The following is a 13,896-nucleotide window of genomic DNA, read 5'->3' on the forward strand; positions in this document are numbered from 1 at the left end:
TTTTTGCCAGAAGAAAATAAATTGGATGAGTTTCCCTGAAGATATGAACAGTTTGACAGCTCTCTCCACTAAAACTCTGGATTATGTATACTCTTAAATGTTGCACTTAGAGTATAAATAATCCAGAGTTTTTAGTGGATAATGCTGCTAAAAAAATTTAAATACCAAATTGATGCAGAGCACATGAAAACAGCAGGAAATGGTGGTGCATATTTGAGAAAGCTGGTGTCTGTGAAAACAAACTGTTTTACTCAGAATTATTCAATTTGAGCTGAATAAACTAAGAACTGAAGAAGCAAGAACACATCATTTAAATGTACTTCATACACTTTTGTGACATTAGACCAAATAATAATGATGCCATTTATGGACTTACAAAGATGACAATTACATTGTGATTATTACAATATGAGTAATTTCAGAAAGGTGATGTTTGCAGTTGGGCTGACTGCTGCTGCAGGAGTCCAAACAACCACTGTAATTTGTACAACAAAGAAATGGATCAGACCCCAAGGTAAATACAAAGAGGTCATCAAAAGTACAGCTTGTTCCGTGGAGAGCTACTCTGAAATTGGAATTTACTGTAGATGACTCAACAACCAGATGATGTGCAGGTATTTGTTTCTTCGCACCGCCCTTCATGGTGCAGTTATATGCAAATTTCACTCGTGGGGCCGACCATTTGTGATTTCTCTGGAGCGAGTGCATCTCTACTGACTCATTCTCTCCCTTTTCTCTTTACATGTCTTTGTATTTAGTGAGATGTCTTAACACACTCTATATCATTATTTCCTTTGTGCATAAAAACAGCAGTGACTTGTTATTTCCCTGATAAAGGGAGCGGGTTAGCACGATAAGCTGCTTTCCAAAAGGTATCAGGATGCCAGTGAAACAAACGAACCCAACAAAAAAGCATGATGCATGAAAAGAATCAACAATTATATCATATGCTCTCATGAATATCTGGATGATCAAGTTTTAATCTGGATTTCAGTGAGTCTGTGTCTGTGTGCATGTTGGATTGTGTTATGTTTAACATATATAACAAAACAGAACAGTCGCTGGTTAGTGTGTGGGTGCGTGTATGTGTGTGTGCGTGTGTACGCGCACGTCTGTATGCATGTTTACAGTACGTGGGTGAGAGACAGTCTGGTGGTATTACCAAGCCACCTCTCCAGCTCCCCAGAGTGTTATTTTCAGCTCCGATGACTCTCAGCAAAACACACACACACACACACACCCACCCACACACACACACACACACACACACACACACACACACACACACACACACACACACTTTTACAAACCCAGGGACTCTATCGCTGCCTCCCAGCTGCCTCTAAACCCCCGATCATGGCAATAAAAAAAAATCCCAAGCCATTAATTTCTAGATTTATTCAGCCTTTATTTATACTCAACCATGCCAGGGGTTTTACCAGCTAACAGTAGAGTGATTGAGCTTGTATGAAGGTCTATGGCGTACAGGCTGTCTTTATCTGGGCACATGGAGTGCAGCCACTTCCTCCTCTATAAACACAGACATGTGGACCGCAGGCTGAATGAAAAATTCAGAAGATATTTATCTTTTCATGAAAAAATATTAATTTTCTTGGAGTAAGACTTGTCAGCTTGAGGAAGAGAACTACACATTTATGGCTAGTGCATTCAATACAGTCTTAATGTTTTGGCCCTAAGGTGTTTTAACACAGCAAGGATTATTTTTTACATTTCAATTCTTATTCTTGAAAAAGAAAATCTCTTCAAGAAACCTGAGTCTAAAACAAACAACTTTACATACCATATATTCTTGTTACTGACCTCTTTTTTGTCGCCACCTGTGAACGGTGCCCATGAGAGTCTGTAAAGGACGATGTCATTGGCTGAATGATCCCAGCCGACCTCAAAGCTGTCTGTGCTGATGTCGCTGGAGCGTAGATTCAGAGGCCCAGGAACTGGAGCTGAGAGACAGAAAATGACTTCACTGTATATATTCTTCTTTTTGACCTTGATTATCAAATATTTACATACTTCCAAGTACTGATTCAATACTGAAATAATTTCACTGCAAATTGATGATGATATTTGCAAGCAGTGTCATTTTTTTTAATGCCATATAACCATGAGCTATAGTTTGAGTTCAGTTTTCAGTTTATGAAGGTCCCTTTCTTAAATCTGGTCCATTGAACAAAGTTTGCCAGGAGATGAATAAAAATCAACATCAATACTTTAGAGTGAGTCATTTAACAGTTGCTTGCCAGACGCACATTTCTTCCAGCTGAGTCAGCTCTGGACCCCAACTGCTTGTTGCTTAGAGGGATATTCCTACAAATCAATATCTGATAACGTGACAGAACAGTCAGGGACAGTGAAATGACCTTTTAATATGACTGGGCTATTATGCTGAGGTGTAAATGAGATGGGCAGGCTTCCAAAATAGCAGAAGGAGCAATCTGGGCAATTAAATTCAACATTGCTTGGTACTAAGAGAGAAATTGGTTGCCTTCGATCGGTATTGAGACAAACTATTTTCTGAAAATTGAGAAAATATTTTCCCGAGCATAGATGGAGAGATTGGGAAATAGTAGAAGTTCAATGAGGAACAGAATTTGTTGGCAACATTGTTCATCTACATCTGCACACATTTCAAATTTAAGGTTTGTAATGGGCACAAAAAACTAACTAGACACTGCATCTTCTATGGTTTTCCTACAGTCAAACAGTGAGAATTTCTTACTGGTGGTGAATGCATCGGTGAGCGGCTCCGATTGGCCGTCGCCGTACAGGGCAAAGATGGCCACTGAGTACTCCATCAGAGAAGTCAGCTCACTGAGGTCATAAGAACTCACTGGACCAACCTCCACCTAAAATAGGACACACACAGACACATCGTATATCTGAGCAAAAACCCACAACTAAAATCTACGTCTATTCTATTATCATTACTATATTTATATCACATTTCTAAAAACAGGCTACAAATTCATTCAAATGATTAGTAAATATTTCCTCTTGTTGTTCACAATCAAGTCAAAACCATGTAAGTTAAGAACAACATTTAGCATGATCATGAAATGATGGGCAGTTTGGATTCATTGAACACACTGGACACCGGCACTCATCTATATATCCAAGATTAAAGCAAAGTTTACACACGCACGCACGTGCACGTGCACGCGCACGCGCACACACACACACACACACACACACACACACACACACACACACACATACTCAATACTAACTTTAGTCTGACATTGTCATACTGAGGAAAACAATCACTACAGTTCATCTCCCCTGCCCCTTCCTTCCTTCCTTCCTTCCATTGACACAGATGCTCTGTCAGATGCAAATTTCTGTTAAACATAATTACACAATCTTAAACACATCAAATAATGGAGTCAAACATGTCACACACACACCTCCTTTGTGACTAGTTCCTCTGTCTTGACCCACATGATGCGGTAACCTTTGACCCCTCGGGGCGCAGGTTCCCAGCTGATGTGGGCGGAATTATGGGTGATGTCAGAGAACTGGAGGTTACTGGGAGGTCCCAATGGTACTGAAGAGAGAGAGAGGGTGTGTTTATATGCTTCTGAACTTTGTGAGAACCAGTTTTCTGTATGTGTGTGTGTGTATGTGCATCACCCACATGTAGTTCCCTGGTTTGTAACAGGCTCGCTGGCTTCCTCTCCGTACATGGCGTAAACAGTGACAGTGTACTCAGTGTGAGGGCTCAACCCATCGAGCTCCAGCTCTGTCACTGCACGTGATACTTTGATCTGTGGACAAACATGCACAAATTACAGCGTTTACAACAAAAGGTTATTAGTTGTCAACATTATCAATTCGATTTATCTTTCTTTCTTTCTACTACCTCCTTCTCGTCCAATTCTCCATTAGCTGCAAGTGGTGCGTACAGCAGCATGTAGCCAGACGCCCCGTCCACACTGTCCCATCTTGTCTTCATGTTGCTGTGAGTCACATCAAACAGCTGCAGGCCTGTCACTGTAGGAAGGGCCACTACAGTACACACACGTACACATGTGCGACAACACACAGACAAACACACACTGTTTAATCAAACAAAGTCTTTTGAGTTTGTGTTGATCAAGTAAGGTTTTTGTTCAAATGTGAAAGAAAAAAAAAGTTTCCTTTATCCGTATCATGAGTGCATAATTCTCAATGTCTGACTTCCATGTCTGTCAAATCCTTAAATAACTGCTATTAACTTGAATGTTGACTAAAGCACTGGTTTGCTGTGTGGTGTGTACAATTCCGTGTGTGTGTGTGTGAGAGAGAGAATAAACTTACGGGTCGTTTCTGATCCTCTCAGAGCCTCACTTGCCTCGTTTGCGTACACAGCAAACACAGCCAGCTGGTACTCGGTGTGAGAGCTGAGATGCTGCAACACCACGGCGGTTTCACTGCCGTCCACCACGGCCTGGGGCGCAAGAGGGCGAGTCAAGGTGTGAAAGATGAATGTAACGGACAGAACAAGAGAGACGGGGTGCAGAAATGGGTGGGAGATGAGCGGTGTCGGGGGGGGGGACGACAATAAATGGGGAAAGATGAAAATGACAAATGGAAGAGAGGAAAAAGAGGAAGGCATGGCAGGAAAGAGAGATCGAAAGAGAATGGAAGAAGAGGGGAAACAATCGATTAAATGAACTGGATGAAGCACAAATGTCTAGAGCTGAAGAAATATTATTTCATCCTGAACTGAATGGATGACAGTCGTGATACAGATTAGATGTGGCCTGAGCCAGCTGGAAAGGTCTCCTCACACGAGGCTGCAGAACATCTGGTGCCTGTAAAGCCAGCTAAGCAAAAGATTCAATAGTTGTTGTTTTTCTAGGTCAGATGTTGTGGAAGAATCAAGCAGGTGCCCTGATCAGCCAGAGCATAATTTCTAGAGAGAGTATCATTACCTGGGCAGACGTGAACGCAGGAATGACAGAGAGGGGTATGGATGAATGATACCACTCGCGTCTCAAGGAAACACCGAGCTTAGGCTCTACACCTGGCAGACTGTCCCAGATACAGTAAATCCAATTGGTGTAGTAAATATGATCTCTGAGTACAGTATCTACAGAAAGTCTTGACCTCAGTGTTTTTTTTGTGTAATGTTAATGGTTCTAATGTTTAATATTTAATGAGTGATGAATTTGTTTGTAGTGGTTGTTTATTCCGACTTTTCTAGGCAAAAAACTAACTATTGGTCAATACCACTCAATGCTCTGTACCTCCTGCGGCTCTCCTCCCTGAGCAGGATGATAAACCACTCTGTATTTCTCTACGTTTCCAGGAGCGTGGCTCCATGAGACCCTGAAGCTCCGGGCCATGACCTCTGATGTCACCAGGTCGAGTGGCGTTCCAATGGTCTCTGGTATCTGTTCTGATGGAGTGAAAGGAGAGGAACAGGGAAGTATGAGAAAACAGACATCGTATTATGCTTCTTTTTTTTCTTTCTTTTTTTTTTTTACAGAAAAATGACATTCAGGATCAGTTTAAAGGAGATGTTGTCAAATTATAATCGAAAAACATTAGACTGGATTCACGATGTCTCTTTGGACATCCTCTCTCTTGTATTTTCAATCCTGCAGATTTATATCCACAGAAGTGGAACTTTGCTCGTGGAAAGAGTGAAAAGGATGAGAAGGAGGAGCAGGATGGTGTGTTCTAAAATAGTTATGCAGAATATTGTTTCCGTTTACATGCTTTATGACACCACCTTGCCCATGGAGATACTCTGCATTGAATACAACCGTCTCTGACCATCTCTCGTCTAAATATACAGGGTTTGATTCACACCAAACGAAACCTACGGTTGCCGTTCAGCTTGTTATGTGTAGTCAATGTGACTTTTAAGGACTTTCATGGTGATTTAAGGATTTAATAGGAGGAAGAGCACATTGCACAGTGCAGTTACAACTACAGTTAACAAGCAGATGCACAAGAATGTACTTTTAAAATATATTACTGTGCAGTCTCTCTTTCCGTCTCATGGTCCACTTACTCTCCTTGATGTCTTTATCCTGCTGCTCCACTTGCTCGCACACTGTCTTGGTCAGACCCTCTACTATGGAGCTCATGATGTTGAAGTCGGCCACATTGTAGACGTGAGTGTTCTCTGGCTCCGACGCGATGGAGCGCAACTCGTTCTCATCAGCATTCTTCACTCCTGGGAGGGCGAGGGCAAACACACGATCGTCAGGACTTCATTAAAGCTGTTTGCAGTTCACGAACTCCAGACAATGTCCCCAGGAATGCGTCCATGCGACATTCCCCGGAGTTTGCCGTTCAGACATGGCGAACACAGCGGGAGATTGTCCGAGTCAGACATGTTCACAACAGCAGGATAATCTCCGGAGCATTCTGCGGTGCCTGGGTAGAGCAGCAGGAGGCTCCGATAACTTGTTCAACGTGAATTCTCTGGAGATTTGCCTGCAGTAATTCTCACATGGGCTCACTCAGATACTCTCAGTGTATTAAACTATGGGGGCTGGCAGGAGAAACTCAAGAGAATATCCGGAGCAACATCTGTGGACATTTGTGTTCTCACATACATACATAGAAGTTCAGAAGAATGTCTGGAATTCAGTGCATATCTGGAAACAGCTTTAGCCCCAATATTAGTCCGACTGCTGTCCTGGACGTCTTTCTAGATGAATGGAATATAGCACTGCAGAACAGTAAAATACTGTTGCGTTCAAAGAAACATCAATTACAGGTTTGAAAGAGATTTTTTGAACACAGTTGTGAATCTTGTGCCCATCCCTACCAATAGCAAACAGCTCAATCCCGGCATTGCGCAGGCTCTCGGCAGGTGGGATAACATCATCCTGGGACTTCCCATCCGTGATCAGGATCCCGATCTTGGGCACACCAGCCCGAGAGCCAGCCTCTGGCTTGAAGCAGTTCTCCATGATATAGCTCAATGCAAGGCCTGGAAAGAGACGGAGAGAGAACGAGAACATTGGATGAATGAACAGACCAGAGCAGGTGGACCAGGGGGGATCGAAGAGAGAGGAAGGGAAGTGTGCAAGAAGAGAAGAGGAGGGGGAAATAGACTAACACTGGTTTGGATCTTCTGAACAAACTAAATCAGCAAAACAAACTGGTAGAATCAGTGAAATCCATCACCTGTGAGAGTGTTTCCTCCTTTGTAGGGCAGGTTCTTGACTGCATCAATGACGGCTTCTTTAGTGGAGAAAGCATTTAGATGCCACTCTATCCTGGGATCACCACTGTACTGAGCCAGACCTTCAAACACACATAACATGTCATGGTAAAGATCGGATTAGATTTTAGGGAAAGCGTATGAATTGATTTTTACCTGATATTACAAATGATCTGCTTAAATATGCAAAACAGCTTACAAACAAAAAGGACAACATTTCTTAACAGATGTGAGTATTTGATCTGTATCAGTTGAATTAAAATATTTTTACACGAACATCAGAGGACCATATTGCTCTCATGGTGTACCCATCTGTTCAACAAGGAAGAGAAGCAGGGACCAACCTATCCTTGTCTTGTCGATGCCAACCTCGAAGGCATTGACCAGGTTTTCCAGGAACATGCGGACAAGCCGGAAGTTGATCCGACCAATACTCCAGGAGCCGTCAACCAGGATCACAATGTCAGCAATGGCTTCCGTGTGACACACAAACTGATCAACTGGATGAAGAGGAGAAAAGAGAACATCAGGGATAGCAAAGGACAGTCTCTGTGTTGGTAAAATACAAATGACGAGAAGACCACGGCAGATTGTAACACACAATCAAGTTGACCCCAGGGAGAAAGAAGTCACAATAGGGAGGAAATAGGAAATTTGAAATATAAGTTATTATATAGTAATTATTTTACTATTGATGTTCAGCCTTCTCAGCCAAAACTCAGAAACAAACAATAAATGCACACCCCAAGTCAGCAGGTTTCAGGTTGTCTTTATTGAACAAAGCAGCTGTAAACAGTCAAAAACAGAACAGGACAGAAGGAAAGAAAAAAAGGAAAATAGATACAAATAATCAAACACATAAGCCAAACTACAGTCAACCACCCAAGCTCTAATACATATCCTGCACATTTTTCTCTTATCTTGCTCTAACAACATGTACAATGTATGATGTACAAATAGCATCAAGAGTTTTTCCCCGTAGCTCTACTGACCTGATGAAACCTCACACCTGAAAGAAATTGTGAGGAGACAGTGTTATGAAGAGTCACACCCACACACACACACACACACACACACACACACACACACACTTGGATTTGTATAGAAGCACAAATTTATCAGTTATCATGTAGTGTACAAATATCTAAAAATACTAAAACTAAAAATCTCTCATTCTCTCTCTCTCTCTCTCTGTCTCTCTCTCCCTCTCTCTTTCGCACACACACACACACACACACACACACACACACACACACACACACACACACACACACACACACACACACATTTGGAGTAGGTAATTTATCATAATTCCATAAATGCTTATCTTGTCACCATGCCCAGTATGATATCCTGAAAATATCCCCTCAAAGATGCATCCTAAAAATCTCTTCTATTGCTTCATAAGTAACTGTAAATAATTCAAAACACGCTGACGAGGTTGGACTATTTCGTATAAATGACGAAAAGTGACAAGAGAGAATGCTGACACTAGGAAATGTCAATTATCACCGCATCTAAAAGATTAAGATGAAGACTGTACTGTGAAGTGATAGCAGTGTGGAGTGAATCTCCATTAGGAGAGTAAAGCTGAGGGTTCAATTTCTCACTATGTTCTTACAACAGATGTTATTTTAGTGGCTCAGGTGTATGCTGGGTAATTGCAGTGGCCTGGGTTAGTCCCAAGACCTTTGAAACAAGTTTGTTCCCATGTGTTCCCCTCTTGGTGCACTGCCAACTGTCCACTATGAAATCATGCATAGGAAAAGTAAAGTTGCTATTTTTACTTATTTATCTATTTGCCTGAAAATTATACGTGTTACTTACTTTAACACCTGTGCTATTTGTGCTATCGTCTCAGGCCTAGGCAATCACAAGTTTGAGATTCATAAAAGACACAAATCATTGGTTTTAAGACTGATTTTCCAGACAGAGCCTTCTGTCTGCCGCTCGCGTCAGTCTGACTGTTTGAACCATCCATCTGCTTCAGACAGCAGATGGACGAGAGAAGACAACAAGGTCAAGAGACATAGAAGCTGATGAGAGTCTGTGGTTTGCAAAATGAATAACAGGAAAGACTGAGTATTCAAATTATCTCATTGTCCAAAGCACATCTAAGGCACATTTAGGTCATGTCCGAAACCAGTTTTGCTACTTTAATGACTGGGGGGAAAACTTAAAAGGCTTGGACTTAGTCCAGTCTGTAGACAAGCAATAAACCAATCAGACTGCCATCTCTCATTCTCTTTCAAAGCCAGGTTTTCGGATTTCCATTATAAAAGCAGAAGATCGAACGCTTGTTTGCAGAGGAAATTGATCTACTTGTGTGCAAAGTGAAAGCGCACAAGAAGACTATCTGTGTGTTTGACATATTTTCTGCTGTGCTCCTTTAAAATATTGCATCAATAAATTCAGACAAAGGTTTTTGTTGGTAAATCGTGCAATTGCTTTCCATTACTTCAAGATATCTATGCGCCAACAATATGTCTGACCACAACTCATTTTGAGACCAACATGCCCGCAATGTGGCCAGTGGATGGGAGAAATTGGTTTGGAGTGAAACAAGCAAAGAAAATTGCGTCGAACTTTGCGCCACTTTGCACCAGGTATAAGACGCTAGTAAACAGAACTCATGATACATTTTTAAAAAGCAAAGATTATAAATAAATAATATGATGGTGCCAAAATATCTCAAATAAGGTGGAAGGAGCACTCTTTTAAGCACCATTTATTTCAGAGTTGGGGAGAGAAGAGAAGAGAAGTTTTAGTTTTAGTTTGGGAGTTTCGGTAAAATGGCAGAAGGTTGAGAAGCCAAAGTGTGAAAAGACAATTCTTTGTAGATTCTTTGTCTTCTCCCAAAACGAACAAGCATTGGCCTTTAAAGAAACTCTGAGGTTAAAGAATAGAAAGAAAGACCCACAACTATTCTCAGCTGAGCAGCTGTTCCATGATAAAAAAAAGCGAGAAACGATCAGAAGGTTTTAATGTAACTGCTGTTGACACTGGTTAAAACGAATGACCAGGAACTTAATGGTTAAAGATGAAAGAGTCAGAGAAGAATCAGTGGGGAACTGTGCAATGTGAAAAACATCAAGAACGGAGATGGTAAGCAGAGGATTAGAGGGTCGTAATCACAGCTAATTACAGCTCACCGGCAATTCCCAAGTCCATTGTTGGCTGGGTGGTGAGAACATTTTGAAACCAGGCACAACACTGGTGTTTCACAACTGAACCAATAATCAAGGTTGGCCCCTCACCTTCTAATTATCCCTGCTGACCTCTGTAAACAGTCAGCTCAGTGGGATATGAGTGGTCGTTTCAGAATTCATCAGTTGCTGCCATTTATTCTTGCACAGTTTGGGAAACAACTTGGAGAGTAGATGTCCCAGTTTTCCACCAGGACTGAAATGCAGCGAACCTTTGTGATCTTTGTGGAGCTGACAGTGGAAAGCGATTCTCAAAAGTCCACACGCACGTGGAAGCTGATCTGTGCATATCCGGCGAACCGTTCACACGCATTTAACAACCTGTAAATAAATATGAAGATTGTCAGGAATATTTTGAGACATTTTTACCCACATGAAACTAGTTTAAAGCGAACATTATCATATCTGTGAAGTTGAAATTAAAAATATTTCCGTAAAATATGAATATTTATTCAGTTTGTAATGTGTGCATTTGTAAAACTGTTCTACATGTGCACAATTTGCTTAGTACTGAGTACCCAATGATACGCACAAATCATTGTACGCATTTGTAACTCTTATTTTCACTTGTAGATCATGTGAAGCAGATTTTTGACCATTTTGAGTCAATTTTCTCTCCATCCATATTGGTCCAATGTAGAAAATTCATAAGTAAAATGTGAAACAATAAAACTCCACTTTGGTTTCATGAAACTAAAGTTAAGTTTCACCTATTTCACTATGACCAGGTTGTGCGTTTTCTCATGTCAGTCATTGGACAAGGCAGAAAAATGGGAGACTCAAAAACCAGTCAGCTTATACACTTAAAATGCATTTATCTCAGGACTTTGTTAACTGGCTGGTAGTTCATTTCAAGCAACACTAAGTTTAATGTACGGTTTGTGTTGAGTAATGAAATACTAACCAATCTCATTATAGTGATATTGCATGCTTTGCAAATTTTATTGGGTCGTGTTACCTTGATGTAAAGAGGATGTGATTCCAAATGACATTGGTAGATCTAAAAGCAACTGCTCTGCTGAAGTGACAAGAGTTTATGTGTTCTAATCTGAGGCATCTAATAAAACTGTATTCTATTTGATCAATATTCTAACAAATGCCATCCTGACATATTTCACTTTAAGTTCTGTTATTAATCGAAAATCGAGACTGTCTAATAGCAGCCGTGCTCTCATTGTGACTGCAGCAACTACTGAAACGTTTGTCACATTGCACATACTGTACATGTAAACCAACTGCCTGAGAGTCTTTTTATTGAAGCATAGTTTGAGCAACATTGGAAAACTTCCAATCCCACAAATCTCATTAGTTTGACACATCTGCCAGGAAATATTCACTATTGTCATGTCCCTTCATTGAAAAAACACAAAGTGAAGAAACTTTCTAAAACTTTCTGACCAAATCCTCTTGATTTTTCCCAATGGTGGGGCAAATAATACGTCACTTTTTCAAAATCCCATCGTTTTCACTCATCTTTGTGTCATGCACTATAATTCTTAGACATCACTGAGCCAGGATGGACAAACACTGAAAAAAATGATTCATATTACTAATCCACTAATCAACAACTTACGGCAGAGTATACCTCTACAATCATGTTGCCGATGTTTGTGAAACAGACACACAGAGAGGAGAGAGTAAGGAAATCAAGCCATGCATACGTGGTACAACACATGTGCATAATGATGTCTCCCTCCCAAAATGACTGTCAGAGCAAAGGCCTCTAGTATCTCACACCTGTGATACCTATTGAATCCCTCCTCTCTGCTCTCTGTCTGACTGGCAGACACCTGAGTCCTCTTCTCTTCTGCTTCTTTACCCCTTTCCGCCTTTTCCCTTCTCATCTAACAGATTTCCTGCAGGTCAAAGTGAAGTTACAGGGGCAGAGTGAGGCACAGTGTGCAAACGAACCAGTAAAGCAGAAGGGAGAAAAGACAGTGAGAAGGCATTACGCCGTTTAGGTTTGATGAAATACTGGAGAAATATTGAAGGATTCTGTCGCGCCAAGTCTTTAGTATGTCTAAATAAATAAATCCTGCTCTTCTCTGCCTCTCTCCCCACTCCTCTATCCGACTCTGTCCATTTTTTTTTTATAAAAGACAGACTTTGTTTGGCACATAAATCTGTCTCAAACTCTACAATAAGTAAAATAAGCTGTCACGGCAGACAAAAAGACATGTCAGTCTCTACTATAGTATGTATGTTCTATTTCTATTCATACGGTGACCAAATGTTCATAAGGAATAGAAAAAAATATGAAAATCAAATCAACCACTGACACATTCACAGTCCTTGATTTCTTAACAGGCCGTTTATAGTCGAGACGTCATGGTTAAGGTCGGATTTGATGTTAGGGCTATAGGCACAGTTACCAAAGTGCCAAACTCATTTGCACATACAATATTAGTCTTGGGATTAAATATCGGTACAGAAAAATCTCCCCAAATCTCAGCATCTGAATCAATCCACTGTATCAGTCTCTTTAGTTCTGACATTTTCTAAAATCCAAGATGGCAGAAAAACTGCTACTCAATATGAATATTGTTGAAATTACAGTCATTTTAATATTCAGTGGTGAAAGCGATTAGTTACATTTACTCTTGTTACTGTAACTAAGTCTTTTTTGGTGTAGTTGTACTTGTTTTTATATTAAAAATTTGTATTTTTAACTCAAGTATTTTACTATACTTGATGAAGTTATGATGAACCGTGTGAAAAAGGGAAAAAAAATTAAAGAGCCAAATACGCCGCTGCAGCAGAGAAGAGGCTTCTGATTTGTCGAGTCTCCCAAATCTAAAGCACCTGCCATGTTGCGTGACCAACAGCTGCATGCTGTGCATCAGGCTAAGAACTAAAAGCTTCTACACTCGTCGAGGTGTGTGCACCGCCTCTCTGCTGTGTTTGATCATCCCTGTTGCTACTGCAGAGCTCATTCAGCTCAGTGTTTAAAAGCGTGGAGGTGCGCAGTGAGACCAGAGAGGCTGAGTGGACGGGGTTAACATGAAGTGCATTGAGAATGCAATGAGCAGCAATCATGGAAGTTGGATTTACAGCAGATTGTGGAGGACTAAGACTCACAGGGTGACGTTCAGATAGGTGTGTGCAAAGAATGACTGATTGTTGTAAGTCACCGCACAGGGAGAGCATCAGCAACGACTGAGTTGCCTTTTCCTTTTTTGCTGCTTTATTCTGCTGTTGATGCAAAAAGAAGTGGTGGCTTATTTGATTAATGTTGCCTATTAATACACCTGAATCCTTTTATCAGCATATAGCATAACATTTTTTACCCCTCCCATTTAAAAAAATGTAATACAGTAATGTTAACTCAAAGTACATTTGACCTGACTTACCTTGTACTTGTATCGGAGTAAATTTTACTTCTATAACCTCGAGGGTGATTTGTGTTTGTGTCTATATTCTCCTATTGCGAACCGATATGTTGACTTAACTACATTTGAACTTCATTTACATATGATTACTGAACCTTTCCACGCAAGCATTTGATTA

General features: G+C 40.8%; 1 protein-coding gene across 8 annotated transcripts in view; it reads right to left on the reverse strand.

Moving 5' to 3' along the window:
- col14a1a (collagen, type XIV, alpha 1a) overlaps positions 1–13,896 on the reverse strand; it is a 107,986-nt gene that overhangs the window by 68,096 nt on the left and 25,994 nt on the right. For all 8 annotated transcript variants that reach the window (XM_035643844.2, XM_035635877.2, XM_047332685.1 and 5 more), the window contains 11 exons: positions 7,528–7,683; positions 7,147–7,266; positions 6,785–6,949; positions 6,020–6,184; positions 5,247–5,398; positions 4,315–4,444; positions 3,878–4,023; positions 3,653–3,782; positions 3,423–3,562; positions 2,738–2,864; positions 1,822–1,961 (listed from right to left, as the gene is read on the reverse strand). In XM_035643844.2, coding sequence (XP_035499737.2) covers positions 1,822–1,961; positions 2,738–2,864; positions 3,423–3,562; positions 3,653–3,782; positions 3,878–4,023; positions 4,315–4,444; positions 5,247–5,398; positions 6,020–6,184; positions 6,785–6,949; positions 7,147–7,266; positions 7,528–7,683 — 1,571 coding nt within the window. The remainder of the gene's footprint in view (positions 1–1,821; positions 1,962–2,737; positions 2,865–3,422; positions 3,563–3,652; positions 3,783–3,877; positions 4,024–4,314; positions 4,445–5,246; positions 5,399–6,019; positions 6,185–6,784; positions 6,950–7,146; positions 7,267–7,527; positions 7,684–13,896) is intronic.

The sequence above is a fragment of the Scophthalmus maximus genome, chromosome 1, assembly GCF_022379125.1.
Source record: "Scophthalmus maximus strain ysfricsl-2021 chromosome 1, ASM2237912v1, whole genome shotgun sequence".
Lineage (NCBI taxonomy): Eukaryota > Metazoa > Chordata > Actinopteri > Pleuronectiformes > Scophthalmidae > Scophthalmus > Scophthalmus maximus.